Source organism: Macrotis lagotis, chromosome 2, assembly GCF_037893015.1.
Source record: "Macrotis lagotis isolate mMagLag1 chromosome 2, bilby.v1.9.chrom.fasta, whole genome shotgun sequence".
In the NCBI taxonomy this organism is placed as follows: domain Eukaryota; kingdom Metazoa; phylum Chordata; class Mammalia; order Peramelemorphia; family Peramelidae; genus Macrotis; species Macrotis lagotis.
The window spans coordinates 187,884,018-187,900,216 of NC_133659.1; the positions used below are offsets into that span (position 1 = coordinate 187,884,018).

The 16,199-nt window shown below is 35.3% G+C and overlaps 1 protein-coding gene across 1 annotated transcript; it reads left to right on the forward strand.

The window, feature by feature from the left end:
• The first annotated feature begins 6,741 nt into the window (after nt 1-6,741).
• On the forward strand, nt 6,742-7,311 carry LOC141511342 (keratin-associated protein 3-1-like). Its single transcript, XM_074220565.1, has one exon. The coding sequence runs from the start codon at nt 6,782-6,784 to the stop codon at nt 7,091-7,093; it is 312 nt and encodes a 103-aa protein (XP_074076666.1). The 5' UTR covers nt 6,742-6,781; the 3' UTR covers nt 7,094-7,311.
• Nucleotides 7,312-16,199: the final 8,888 nt, after the last annotated feature.

Consider the following 16,199-nt stretch of genomic DNA (forward strand, 5'->3'; position numbering starts at 1 on the left):
CTAAAGTCCTTTGAAACTTTAAATCTATGATGCCAGCATCCTACTAGTCCATATTCCCTATGCAAGGGTCACCCCAGATATAGCTTTATATCATCTTTACAGTATCTCTATTCTTCAATTATCCCCATTTTAAAATGAGGGTACACCTTTTGGTCTTGCTTCTTGTATGGTTAGTGGTAGTTGCCCCAAATACAGTCCTTCCTACCTGCAGTTCTAGAAACTATCTAATCTTTAACATTTCTTGGAATCTTTTCTTATTATCTGTTGAGTCTCCTCACTACCTTTTTCCCTCCTGAGATTCCTTTGTTTTGAAGAAAATCCATATCCAATGAAGTGCCAATTGTCATGGCATCTAGGTGGTATAAAGAACTGAATCAAATCAATCTCAGAAACTTCCTAGCTGTAAGATTCTCAACAAGTAATTGCCTCAGTTTCCTTATCTGTTATCTGTAAAATGACCTGAAGAAGAAAAGGAAAAGCATCCTAGTATCTTTGCCAAGAAAATCCTAAATGAGGTCATGAGGAGTTAGACACAACTGAAGCAACAATAACAATACTTAATATATGGAACTTTTCAACTTTTTGGCTTCCCATTTTCCTTTTTTTTTTTGCAAAATGTGGGAATTAGACTAGATGAACTCTGAGATACCTTTCAGTCCCAAAACTATGATCATGATGGGCCTAAAGGTTGGTGCTATGTTGTCCCAGGAAACTCCCTTCTCTAGGTAAGACCCTCTCATATCTCACTATGTTCAAGAAATCTTAAAACTTAATCATGTTACCATAATGGCAAAAGCTCTGGACTTGGAGTCAAAAGATCTGATTTGAATCCCTCTGCCTCTGTGACTTTGGGCATGTCACTTCCCATCAATAGGCCTAAGTTTCATCTATAAAATGAGAATATTAGACTAGATGCCCTATAATTTTGCTTCCAGATCTAAATTTATGATCTGTATTACACAAAGAAGAAAAATACAAAAAGCCTGCTACATGTTCATCTCTGAGTAATGACTACTACAATGTGAACCAAAGTGATTATCTCAGCAAAAAAGCCAACATGAAGCTCTTACTCAGATTGGCAATGAATGCTGCCAAACTTAACTGTAAGCAGATTTATTTCTGGATTCTAAAAGGCAGAATGATAAGTTGTCTTCTATGGAAACTGGTAACAGAGTAACATAGAAACTATATTGTGTTGCTCATTTTACAGTTTAAGCAACTGAAGCAAATAGGATTAAGAGGCTTATCCAGGGTCAAACAGATAATCAATGTCTGAGGTTAGATTTGACTACAAGTCCAACATTCTTCACTGCAACACCTACAATGATCTATTTGCAATTCCTTGACACAACACTCCATCTCTACTGGTTCATCATACTCTGAATGCTCTCTCCCCTCCCTCCCAACTCTTAGGTTCTTCAGCTTTCTTCAAGACAAAGCTCCTAAAACACCTACTATCAAAAGATATTGTCTTTCTAAGGTTCTTGGCTTTATTTTATAGGCATCTTTTTCAGGTACGTGTGCATTTATAGATGTATATCCATACATGTATATTGCTTTTATGAATGTATATGTGTGTAGATAGATAGATATATGTGTGTGTGTGTATATACACATATATATACATATATATGTGTGTGTGTGTGTGTGTGTGTACATCTCCTCCCCATTATAATTTGAGTATCTTAAGAATAGAGATTGCTGGGGGCAGCTAGGTGGCAGCTAGGTGGCACAGTGGATAAAACACCAGCCCTGGAGTCAGGAGTACCTGGGTTCAAATCCATTCTCAGACACTTAATAATTACCTAGCTGTGTGGCCTTGGGCAAGCCACTTAACCCCCATTGCCTTGAAAATCTAAAAAAAAAAAAGGAAGAATAGGGATTGCTTTTGCCTTTCTTTGTATCCTCGATGCTTAGCACAGTACCTGTTCTAGTGACTTTTAAGAGTGAAAAGGGTCCTATGTCAAAAAAAAGTTTGAGAGCTGTTGACCTCAAGCACAATGAGGTTAAATGATTCTGTCAGGCTGACAACCAGTATTATGAGGCTTATCTTGAACTCTGATTGTTCTGTCTTTTAGGTTAACTCTCTGTCCTCTACTAGGGGATCTAAACTTTCAATCTGTGAATTTACTTTCTTTTATTTGAATATTCTAATAATTACATTTCAGGAAATTGGTTTCCTTTGTATTCATTTAAAAACATTCTTTTAAGAAGGGGTATGACCATAGACTTCTCTAGACTGCCAAAGGAGTCCTACAAGAGTGGACCAGTAAATGTTTAACAACTGAGTCTTTGAAAATTCAGGATATATTCAGAAATCTAAAATTCAGAATTTAAGTTTAATATTCACAGTGTAAGTATCCACATTGAAAATTTAACAATAAGTTCTCTTGTACAAGTTACATCCCTGGTCCTTCCATGTACTCTAGATCATTGTGTCTTTCTTATATTCAAGATAAGGAAACAAAACCAAAGTGATAGGGAAAAAATTGAGGAAGTTATCCTTTTAATGTGTGATTGTGTGATATTTGACAAACATTTTCTCACTGTAATCACATTTGCCAAAAACACTGAACTGTTGAAAACTATGAACATAAACCAATAAACTTTCATTATCTTTTAAAATGACATCATTCTGCAGATACATATTTGTTTTGAAATTAACCTTTACACAATCTTCAATAAAAATATCATGTTGCATCCAGATCAATGAGAACCAGGATTAGTATGACAGGGTCTTAGTTTATTGGCCAATTGGTTAAAATCTTATTAGAGAATGCAAAAGATTGGGAAACAGCAGAGATCACAAGCAAAATGGAGCACACCTAGAAGGGAGAAATATGTTGGGCTGTTTGTTTATAAATACTTTCATTGTATTTTTAAGAGTGAATATCATTATCTTTACAAGGATCATCTATAGGTGGGAGTCATTTATTTCTGTTCTTAGTTATGGGTCATATCTGAGCACCTGCCCACCCATCAATTCATCATGAAGGTGAACATCATGCAGTTGTCAGAAGTTCTTGTGTCAAGACTCCACACCTCACATATCACATAAGGAACATATATTTGAATAAAAATTTTTCCATTCACTCAAGCACATCTATACATTTTTTGCCTTATATCAACTATCCTTACATGACCACACTACCCAAATTAGGTCAGAGAAACTCCTAGTCTCAGAATTATTTTCAGGGCAAATTTGAAAATCAATAAGGGTTATTCCAGTTTGCCTGTTATACTACTGGTGTAAGTTTCTGGTATGAACAGTAGGAGAAGGAGGAGAAGAAAGAAGAAGGGGAAGGAGGAAGAGGAGGAGGAAGAAGAAGAAGAAGGAGGAGGAGGGGGAGGAGGAGGAGGAGGAGGAGGAGGAGAAGGAAAAGGAGAAGGAGAAGGAAAAAGAAGAAAGGAAGAAGTTCCTATTTTAAAATGAAACCAACAAAGAATTTTTGAGCAATCTAATATTAATTGATAACAAGATCAGAGATATAGATTCTATCTAGACCTACCCATTTATTTTCAGAGAAAAGCCCAGGACCAAAGAGTTCAAACTACTTACCCCAGATCAGCCAGTCATAATACTAATGTCACAAAAATTTCCCCCAGTCTATTTTATTAAGGACTCTCCTGAAATTATAAAGCAAAACAAGCAAACCCAAATCCTCAACTCAAGAAATTAATCCCAATTATTTTTACTTACTGACATTTTTATTAGAGTGACAAACAGGAAGGTACCCTACATCATGCTTCTAGGAAGAGCTGGAATGGTGTCCCAAGTTTAAGAACATGAACTACCACAGAAGGATATATGGTTTTGAATTCTGCCTCTACCACTGACTCATAGGGTGCTCTCAGTAAAGCCATAAGCCTTTGCGTGAGAGACCTTACCAGTTTGATATGGGAGGAGGGTAGGTAAAGCATAAAGGGGCCCTCTTTAAAAAAAAAGGTGACTAATGATTATTTAATAGTCTTTGCTCTCACTGCACATAACTTCATAGAACCTATAAAGCAAGAGCTTGACCTAGAATATCATCAATTTTTATTTTATGAACTACACCCTATAATGCTTAAAGCAGTTTAAATTTTAGTTATTAAGTAGGGGAAATTTTTTTCTTGGAAGAAAGGTTAAGATTATCACATGTTCAGCACAAAAGTGACATTTCATAGGGAATCATTGCAGTCAGTACAGAAATTGAAAATATAATAATGATGGAGATAATAACCAATGTTTGTATAATTTTTCAAAATTTGTAGAGCACTTTGCACATTCTGTATTAGCTCATGTAAGTCTCCCAAAACAGGAGAGATCTCTTTCAATCTCCACAGATTGATCCTCCCACCCCCACCCCCAAAATTGCCTTTGTTTTGCATGCTTTATATATGTTTAAAATCTGATGTGGCTGACTGACTAGGCAACAAATATATCTATGTATTGCTTCTCCTGATAGAACATAAGCTCCTTGAGGGCAGGAACTGTTTTGTTTTGGTCTTTATATCCTCAATATCTAGCATAATACCTGGCGTGCAATAGGGTTAGAGTGACAACCCTGAAGTCAGGAAGACCTAAGTTCAAACCTGTTCTCAGACATTTACGAGCTGTGTAACCTTGGGAAAGTCACTTAAGTCAATTGTCTCACATTCAGTCATTCTAATTCATATTTGGCCACTGGATCCAAGTAGCTCTGAAGGAGCACCCCCTCACTCAAATCTAATCTACGTGTTTAGTATGGCTTCACTTCCCCAATGTCAAAGTCTTTTTTTCAAAAAATGAAGGCATACACAATGTGCTTAATAATTTCTTATTGACTGAATGATTGATTGATAGGGAACATGATATATTGTACTGGAATGAATGTTGAGTTCAAAAAGAACCTGTTTTCAAATCCTGACTTCCTACCTAATTAACCTTGGCAAGTCACTGGGTCTCAATATCCTGATCTGTAAAATGAGATGGCTGTTTTAGATGGTCTCTGAGATCTTCTCCAATCCTTTATCTGTGATTCTAAGCTAATATTCTACCAGAAGGGATAGCAGTCCTTGAAGAAATGAATGACTGAATTAAAAATCCTATGGGAAATTGATACTCAGGGATTCCATGACATTTTTGGAATGCAGAATATAATAAATCTCAGTATGATCACATAGCTCCAGAAATGTATTATCAGGTGAATGGACAAACCAACCACCATCAACTCAGTTCAATTCAACAAATATTTCCAAAAAACCTGTTATTTAATAGCTTCTTTTATTTATTTAATAAATACCAAGGGGATACAAAGACAAAATGAAACAGTGACTGTCCTCAAAGAATTTTCATTCTATTAAGCATCGAGTCTAATGACTACTTTTTCTGCTTCTTCCAGTTTATACATTCACATACACTTGACTTCAGTCCCCTTTCCTAATTAGGGAATTATATGCGTATGTGTGTACATATGGACTGACATGTATATGTCTATACTAAATTCTGAAATGGGAAATAGCATACATGCCTTCTTTAAAAACTCTCAAAATAAGTTTCCCCATATAGAAAGAAAGTACTATTTTTTCAATGATTTCTCAGGATATTTTTCTCTTTTTAAAATAATTCCACAAACATCTATTATAAACTTCTTGTCTTTTATACTCATACAAATAAGTGATCTTCTAATTAACTCTTTAATGGAAGGGGGGAAAGATTTTGAAAATCTGCTTTCCTCAATGAAACAGTTTTATTCTCTAAATACAGATTTCTGATGTGGGATCCAGGAAGATACTACCATGTTAGCAACTTATTTATTACTTATTATTAATTATGGAATAGGTACTAGTATGATTATTTATAGTTATAGAAGTATATATATATATATTCATTTTATATATACATATATATAAAACTATATGTGATATAGAATTTTCCCACACTAATATTCCCCAAAAACTCATTGGATTTTTTGTTTTGTTTTGTTTGTTTTTAATTATTTGATTTTTTAACTATTTTTTAAATCTTATTTTCATCCTAAACTTAGCAAACATTAAATAAAATGGACATTTTCATACACATAGTAGAACAGAAAAGAGAAATGGTACATGAAAATTCATATTTCTATTATGTACAATTTGCTTTTCTTTTTAAGTACATAAGTTCAAGCAATAGCTTTCAAAGCTGTTTTGTTTTTCCTTTACTTCTTTCTGACTTTCTGTTCTCTAATATAGCTTCAATGACACCTTTCTATGGTATAGATTGTCTAGCCCTTCTCTTAAGAACCTATTCCTACAAACCAAATTATTTACTTCTCCAAAGATCAAATAAACCTTTCCCCCACATAAATAACTCTTTCTAAAATTCTACCATTTATTTAACTAAAAATGAGAAAAAAAAAGTCACAGGGAATGTGTTGCCTCCTGATAGAATAGTAAGTCAGAAGACATGATGATTGTTGCAAGGTACCACACATACCAAGTCATCTTTAATGATGGATGATGATTTGATGATAATGACTTTTGCCTTTGAACATGAAAATGAGTTCCTCTTTGTAGTGACAAAAAGCTATTAGAAAAAATTCTAATCTGACAACCAAACAAGCCAATCACCTTTTTATGAGGTGAGGAGCACTTCCTATGAAATAAACATCTAAGCAATGAGGTGTTTTTTTCTATGGAAAATGACATAAACTGTCATGTGACAACACCCATCGGGCTGAGTATATATAAAGGTGGCAGAGTGACAGTAAGACATCAGATTTGAAAAATCCTCCTCTTTCTACATTGACTAGAAAGCCAAACTAAATCTATTCAAATCATGTCTTGCTGTGGAGGTTACCGCCAGGACTGCTGCAGTGTCCCCACTGGTCCAGCTACCACCATCTGCTCTTCAGACAAATGCTGTAGGTGTGGAGTCTGCCTGCCCAGCACCTGCCCCCATGAGATCAGCCTTCTCCAGCCTACTTGCTGTGACTGCTGCCCTCCCCCTTGCTGCATGCCCGATCCCTATGTGCCATCTTGCTGGCTGCTGAACTCCTCCCATCCCACCCCTGGTCTATATGGAATCAACCTGACCACCTACACTAAGCCTTGCTGTGAGCGGGAGCGAGTGTGTGAACCATGCTGCTAAGATTTCTCTAACCAGTGACCAAGCTGTCCAAATGCCAAAGTATTTCGTGGCTCCCAACATTACCCCCTGCCAACTCAATGCTTCCTGTGGAAGGATTTGAGAAGAATCATCTTCTAAGTCCTTGGATAATTTTTCTATGAAGTTGTCTAATTCCTTCACTCTACAGATGGAAGACTGAGAGATCTGCCTCTTTCTAATGCTATCTTACTGCTTTGGGATGGGATATGAACAAAATTTTGCTGTTCATGGGTTAATAAACTTCAATTTCCTGGCTTAGCAAATATGACTATTGTGACTTTTTAATTTAGTTCAATTTTTCCAATTTCAAAATATGGAATATTTAACTCATATGCTGGATGTCTCTTTTCTTGACTTCCATAGCTTTATGGTGTAGTGTAGTTTCACATGTCTAAATTCACATGTCTAGATGTTTCACAGGGTAGCAAGAAGGCATACTTAATAAAAGTTTGATCAATTGAAATAACTGAATCAAATTGAATTTAGCTCAATTGCACCAAACAGACTGATGGTTTTAGAATTCCATTTGTCAAGTCAAATCAGCAAGCATTTGTAAGTGCCTACTATTACCTAGGTACTGTGAGAGCAAAAGACGATCCCCATCCTCAAAGACTTATAAGATAATGGGGGAGAAAATATGCCAACCACCAAATACAAATTACATATAAACAGTATAAGCTGAAGATAGTGTAGAGGGAAGATAATAAGATTAGGGAGGACTGAGTAAGGTTTATTTCAGAAGACAGGACATTAGTTGAAACCTGAGGAAGTCAAGAAAGCCAGAAGGAGAGAGAGGATTCCAGTCCAGGGGAGAGTCATTAAAAGACTCAGAGTCTAGACATGGCTTGTAATTGTGAGAAATAACAGGAAGGCCAGTGTCTCTGAATCTCAGAGTATCATGATGATGGTAGTGGGGTAGGGGGGAAGCATAAAAGTTTAAAAAGACTGAAAATGTAGGAAGGGGGCAGGTTATGAAGGGCATTAAAAGCCAAATTCATGATTATATTTTTGATCCCTGAAGGTAATGAAAGCCACTAGAGTTTACTAAATAAGAGGGTGACATGGTCAGACCTGTGCTTTAAAAAAAAAACAATTTGTCAAATGAATGGAGGATGGATTGGAGTGGGAGAGACTTGAAGCAAGGTGATCAACCAGTGCAAGCTATTGCAATAATCCAAGAATAAAATGATGAGGCCTACACCAAGGTGATAGCAGGCAAAAAGTATAATTAGCTGCTTGGTTGGTTGGTTGATTGATTGGTTTCCTGGCTGTTGTCCTTCATTCTTGAAGAAGACCAAATGTCATCACTATTTTGAAGTCAATGTACAGTATGTCCAACTGTGGCTGATCATAACAATACTAATTCAGGAGGCTCTACCACAGGCACAAATTAGTCCACATGAATATTTGAAGTAGAGATGTTTCTAACTTTGCAGATCTCATATTTCCTTGGAGTTACTATAATTCTATTTGCTCATAGAATACTGCATCTCCTTTGAGTAGAGCACACCATGCTAGGAGGTCCTTGTGTCAGTCTCACATGTCATTGATTCCAAAGTTCTTCAGAGAAACTTTGAGAGTGTCCTTCTGACCTCCATGTAAGCACTTGCCCTGTGTGAGTACTCCATTAACTTGTCTTTTGGGCAAATGAGTTTTTAGCATTCAAACAACATGGCTATCCCATCAGAGTTGCCCTCAAACAATAGAGTTTGAATGTTTGCAGTTCAAAAGGCATACTATAATCAAAGAAAAAGAGATAGGAAACGTGAAGTGTGTATTATCTCATTTGGTTGAATCATAGGTTAATGAAGGAGGGTATTATGGGATAATAATAGAAAGGTAGAAGGGAGATAGATGATAGAGGTTCTTGAATATCAAACTAAGGCATTTAAACTTTATTCTGTAGGACACTCAAAAGTCCTGCATAATAGATCTGGAATCTTAGAAACTAATCAGTCCAATTTTTTCATTTTATTAATAAGGAAATGGAGATCCAGACATGTTGTCTTATCTACTAAACAGTAATTAGTAGTGGAATTTGAATTTGAATGCAAATCTTTTGACTCCAAGTCAAAGCTCTTTCCATTGTACCATGTTAAAGGTGCAGTTGAAATATGTGAGTTATATGTGTGTGTTGGGGGGGTGGGGGGAGACAATAAATCAATTATATATTAAGTACCTATTAAGTGCCTGAATAGTTATGTGACCCTGAGCAAGTAATTCAACCTCTCTAATAGTTTCTTCTATAAAAGGAAGAAATTAGATGGAACGATTGATACAATTCCTTCCAGTTCTTATCCATGATATAAATTAACATTTATTTTCTTTCCATCCTATATCTCCCTCCCCAATGAAAAAACAGAAAAATAAAAATAGAATACTTATAAGACATATCCATAGCTCAGCAAAACAAATTCCCATATGTGCTAGATATGTCTAAATCTGAAATATAACTTTTTTTTACTTTTAGAAAGATTTTATTTATTTTGAATTTTACAATTTTTCCCCTAATCTTGCTTCCCCCCCCCCCCACAGAAGGTAGTCTGTTAGTCTTTACATTATTTCCATGGTATATATTGATCTAAGTTGAATGTGATAAGAGAGAGAGAGATCATATACTTAAGGAAGAAAAATAAAGTATAAGAGATAGCAAAACCACATGATAACTTTTTTAAATTAAAGGTAATAGTTTTTGGTCTTTTGAACCATAACTTTTCTTTCTTTTTTTAAGAAAGATTTTATTTATTCTGAGTTTTGCAATTTTCCCCCATTCTTGCTTCCCTCCCCCCCCCCCTTACAGAAGGCAGTCTGTTAGTCTTTACATTGTTTCCATGGTATACATTGATCTCAGTTGAATGTGATGAGAGAGAAATCATAACCTTAAGGAAGAAAAATAAAGTATAAGAGATAGCAAAATTAAATGATAAGATAACTTTTTTTCATTGAAAGTAATAGTCTTTGGTCTTTGTTCAAACTCCACACTTCTTTCTCTGGATACAGATAGTATTCTCCATCTCAGATACCCCAAAATTGTCCCCAATTTTTGCACTGATGGAATGAACAAGTCCATCAAGGTTCAGCATCACCCCCATGTTGCTGTTAGGGTGTACAGTCTTTTTCTGGTTCTACTCATCTTGCTCAGCATCAGTTCATACAGATCCTTCCAGGCTTCCCTGAATTCCCATCCCTCCTGGTTTCTAATAGAACAACAGTTGAACCATAACTTTTCAAAAGGTGAGTAACAGTCTTTATCACTGGTCTTCTAGAATAAGGCTTTGTCATTGCATTAATCAAACTTGTCTATCAAAGTTGTCTTTACCATATTGTTAATGTATACATTGTTCTCCCAATATTGCCAAATTTGATCTTTATGAGTTTGTACAACTCTTCTAAGGTTTTGCTGAAAACATTCCTTTATTATATCTTGCACCATAGGAGTATTCCTTTGCATTTATATACCATAATGCATCCACTACATGCTGATAATTGATGGGTACCTCCACCCCATTACTTTTCAGTTCTCCACCACCAAAAGAAGTAGCTCTGTGATTCTAGGTTCTATGATCATAGAGGCATTGCAGAATGGTGATTAGCATAATGAATTTAAAATTTTAAAATCAGAAAAGCATTTTTAGCTATTATTGTTCAGTTGTGTTCAATTCTTCAGGACACAATAGATCATAGCACACCAATATTATACAAGGGGTTTCCTTGGCAGAGATACTGGAGTGCTTTGCCTATTTCCTTCTCCAGTAGATTGAGATAAACAGAAGTTAAGTGACTTGTCTAGAATCACACAGCTAGTATGTGTCTGAAGTGGAGTTTTTAACTCAGATCATCCTGACTCCAGATTCAGTACTCTATCCACCCTATCCACAGTATACTTAGTTGCCTCCATTAACTGTGTCACTATGAACAAATCATAATCTCTTTGAGTCTTGGCTTCCTCATCTGAAAAGAAGGAACAATGATTCCCGAAGTATGTACTTCAGAGGCTTACATGAGATGTATACTAAGTGAGACAGTCAATTCCTACTATCAGACTTGTGCTTCAGGAAAAATAATTTGTCCAAAGTGCATGCAGCATAGATTATAAAGAGGAGACACTAGAAGCAACATGACCTGTTAAAAGCCTGTCACAATTATTCATTGTGATAATAATATTGGCTTAAAAGGTGCTTTATAAATATTATCTCTGTTGATACAACAACCCCGGGAGAGAGGTGTTAGTACTGTAGCCATTTTACAAGTGAAGAAACTGAGGTTAAGTGTGGTAAAGTAATTCCCCCCTGTATCTCATAGGCAGGATATGAGCCCAGTCAGTTCTTCCTGATTTCTAATGTGATTCTCTAACTACTATACTTCCTCACTGTTTATGGATACTGGAACCCAAGTACCATAATAGAGACTATAAATCAAAACAGGGATAGAATGAAGAAATGTCATTAGTATATTTTCCTTCCTTACTTAAGGACAGTTTTACGTCATTTAATAACATTTCTAAATATTCTTCTACTTTATACTTCGGTATTTACCTATCAGTCCTCAATCTAGCCTTGACAAACTAATTCTCAGTCATTTAATCTAAGTGCTCTAGCCAAAAACCAAACAAATGTTCAGAAGGGGAAAGAGAAATATATAAATTCATGAATCAGACTTCTGTTTTGACTTCAATTATTTTTTTAAAAAATGTTTGTTTGCTACTTTGTGTTCATTACAGTGAATAGAACAGGCTGGGAATATATTTAATTGATAGGTCTTTTAAATGCTGAGGGTCCTGATGCAAAATTACCTAGATTAATTAAAGAATTGCAATAATTCTAAATATTAAATGGAAAGACTTAAAAATTTTTGAATTTTTTTAAATTTGTAAATTTCATTGATAACTTTGGTTCTTATTTCATATTTTCCCCAAATGCCTTCCTCCTCATTTTACTACCCCAAGTTCCATCTTCTGTAAGCAAATAATCTTAAAAAAATTTTTAAGGAATTTGGCAAAAACTAGCACATTCATCAATGGAGCCTCATATGTGATATTACATGTGATAAACAAAATATATTTTTCCAATTTAAATATTTTTATTTACTTGTTTTTCCAATCTCATGCAATGGTAGTTTTCACCAATGATTTTTTTTGGTAAGATTTATGAGTTTTAAATTTTTCACCCTCCCTCCCTTCTTTCCCCTCCCCCTGACAGAAAATAATTTAATATATGCTCTATGTGTAACTATACTAAACATAGATCTATATTAATTGCATTGTGAAAGAAGAATCAAATTCAAAAGGATGAAAACAAAATATTAGAGAAAAACAACATAATACATAAGACAACCTTTAACTATTGAAGATAATAAGCTTTGATCTGCATTGAAACTCCACATAGTTCTTTCTTAGGATATGGATAGTATTTTCCACCACAAGCCTTTTAAAATTGTCTTTGATTATTGTACTGCTGAAATGAACAAATCCATCATAATTGATCACCACAGAATGTTGCCATTAGTATGTATAATAAATATACTTTTGATTTTCCTCATTTTGCTCAGCATCTGTTCTTGCAAGTCTTTCCAGGATTTTCTGAAGTCCCACCCCTCATGATTTCTTATAGAACAATAGTGTTACACTCATATACCACAATTTATTCAACTATTCCCCAATTGATGGGCGTTCCTTCAATTTGCAATTCTTGGTCATCATGAAAAGGAAAGTTTTTAAGGGAAAACATCCCATAAGTTTTGGAAACTCAGTTTCTGTATAAAAAGTTTAAAATTTTTTCATATTAAATTAAGGCATAAGATGATGCCATAAGCATATTTCTTTTCATAACAAAACAAGTTGCATAATGATTAAACAATGAGAACTTTTCAAGTCTTTGTAAGTCTTTCCTAACTTCCATTTTCTCAAGATGGCCTAGAATATTTGTTACTCTATTACATCTTTGCTTCAAGTAGTTTTATGAGGGTAAACTATGAAAACTATTTTTGTTTTGGTCTAGATCAATGATTTCATAAGCATGAGGGATCTCCCTAGTGTATAAACACTCCACTGAAGGATATCAACAACTCCTCTGAAACTTAAGAGTGTTAGAGAATGGCCTAGGGCCCTGCCTGTTCTATGAAAACCTTTCAGAGATTAGAGGACTTCATTCTCCAACTTTCTCGTTCTCCAGAAGAAGCTAAGGACAAGAAGGATAATGCTTTTCCAACATCACAGAACAAATGAGTGACAAGGTCTTAAAAAGAGGTGAGGAAGCCTGTACCATGCTCTCTCTAGAATTCAATTTGTGTGAAAGGTCTACTATTATGGCTACTAATGGCTGTTATTGTTCAGTTCTGTTGTTTCAGTTATATCCGAAACTTGGTGACCCCATTTGGGGTTTTCCTTGGCAAAAATATTAGTGCAATTTGTCATTTACATCTCCAGTTCATTCTCCAGATAAAGAAAAAGTATTCAGGGTTAAGTAACTTGTCCAGGATCACATAAGTAGTAAGTGCTCAAGGCTGGATTTGAATTCAGATCTTCCTTAAAACCTAAAAACTCATTAATAGTTAGAATATAAGGTCTGGGATAGAAGAGAATGTTTCACTTTTCACATTGTTTTCCCAGGGCAAATTATAGTGTCTGGTACATAATTATCACCTATTCAATACTTTTTTCATCATTCCCTGGGCTAGGAATTCATACACTTGGGTTCTAGACACAAATGAAATCACTGGCTAGTTCAATTAAAAAAACTTTTTTTTTAATTTTAAATCAAAAAAGTCTTTTGCCACAGACTTTAAAGTTCTAAGAATCTTTGGAGACTGTCTTGTCCAATTATCTACTTCGAGATGAGAAAACTGATATTGGAGGTCATCAGGTCTCTTCATGTGATATCAGAGCCAGAAGAGACCTTAGAGATCATCTGGTTTCAATGTCTCTTAACCTTTTTGGTCATGGACCCTTAGGAAACCTGGCAAAACCTTAAGAGTATTTCTCAGATAATTTTTAAAGGCATAAAATAAATAGAATTACAAGGAAAAGCAATTATAACAAAAATAATGTATTTTTTTTCTTCATCCAAGTTCACAAAACCCTTGAAATCTCTCCATAGGAATTTGATGGACCTTGGGTTAAGAACCTCTAATCTTAACCTTAACCTGTGTGAATCTAAGCAAGTTGTTTCACCTCTCAAAATCAGTTTCCCCATCTATAAAATGGATTTTCACTATACATGTTACACATGATAGAGAAATAAAGCAAAAAGTCCAAATTCACATAATTTACTCCCTGTGTGTAAAGTCAATGTTGATTTCAGTCTCTGAACCTGTTGCCCCATCTGTTGTGCTTTATTGAGACCTACTTGTAGCAACATGACCCTACTTTTAACCCTCCTGGAAAAAAAAATAAACTAGCAAGTTATGCACGTGGGGAAGACACAAAACAACAACAGGGAAGAATCCTTAAGTTTTGAGGAAATGCTCAGTAGGGGAGGAAAGTATATATAAAAGACCTGAAGGCCACTTCAACACAGGAGTCCCTGGCCAAGCCTGCTGACCTTATTCTCTAGCCATCATTTTCCTTTGCCATCAAAAAGAAGCTCTATCTACTGACACTATGTCTTGTGGTGGAACCTGCCTCCAAGACTGTAGCTGCAGCATCCCCATGGGTCCAGCCACCACCATCTGCTCTTCAGAAAAATGCTGTCGATGTGGCATCTGCCTGCCCAGCACCTGCCTCCATGAGATCAGTCTTCTCCAGCCCACCCGCTGTGACTGCTGCCCTTCCCCATGTTGTGTGCCCGATTCCTATGTGCCAACATGTTGGTTGCTCGACTCCTGCCATCCTACCCCCAACCTTTGTGGCATCTCAGTGACCACATATCTTCAGCCTTGTGCCTGTGAACCATCTTGCTGCTAGGTAGCCATTTTTAAGGGATACTTTGGCCTTTGTCAGCTTACCAACATGAATCTGGGGATCTTTGGTATGTGTCAAGGGCAATTTAACAAATGATTGAATCCTCTCCAAGAAACCACTCAGTACCTGGACTGTTTATGGAACTTATGAAAAGTTTTCTGACCATGTTTTAAAATATCTGAAAAGATAAATGGAAAGTATCACTAAAACTAAGACTAAGCATAGTTGTTACATGTATTTTTTTTCTTTTGGGAGGACAAAGAAAAGATAAATGCTTTATTGAAAAAATAAAAATAAAAAAAATAGAAAATGTTAACAAGCCCTCCCATGTTTAAAAAAGCAAATAAATACACATGCTTCCCAAACTATGTGCTGCCTCATCATTCCGAGTCATAATTATCTAAAGCCTATTAACCTGGGCATCATACTTCCATAAATATACTCAACAGAATTATACTTTCTGATGACATCAGAAGAAATCTTGTAGCTTAAAGCAACACCTTAACACCTTCAGATTTTGAAATCTGAAGAAAATGACCTAAAAAAGGCTGCTTCAGAATTAAGAATTATTTAAAATTGCAAATTCAACAACACTCTGCATAACTTTCCAGTTCAAGCTTTTAATGTTTACTTTTCCTACCATGTCCAACAACCAAGTTATTTCTATCATTTAAGATCTGAAGAATTTTCTAGCACTCAAAAGAGAGGTTCTTTTGACCTTTATCAATCATGCTATTCAAAAGAAGAAACAAAAGGAAGATGATACCTGTGAATTGAATTATTTTCAGAAGAAATCATTGTGTACATGTATCATTGACTTGAGGAGGGGGAGGGAGGAAAAAATTTTGGAACTCAAAATATTACAAAAATTAATGTTAAAAACTGATTTTACAAATAATTGAAAAAATACAATTAAGATTAAAAAAGAAGGAAAAAGAAATCATTGTCTCTTCAGAACTCCAAAAGACTAAAAGTAAAGCATATTTCCCTCTCCTCAGCAAAAACATAGTGGAGTACACTTATAGAAGAAATCATACAATGTTAAAGAGTCAATGCTTTGGTTTGGTTTGTTTAGCAATACTTTGTTAAAAGTTTGGTGGTTCTATTGGGAAGGTAGAGGAAAAGTATTATTTGCAAGTTAGACTAAAATAACAATGAATGTATAATCTCATTAATGTAGATATTCCTTCC

What these genes read in the sequence shown, in the direction of transcription:
- LOC141511342 (XM_074220565.1), top strand. Translation starts at nt 6,782, where the DNA reads ATGTCTTGCTGTGGAGGTTACCGCCAGGACTGCTGCAGTGTCCCCACT.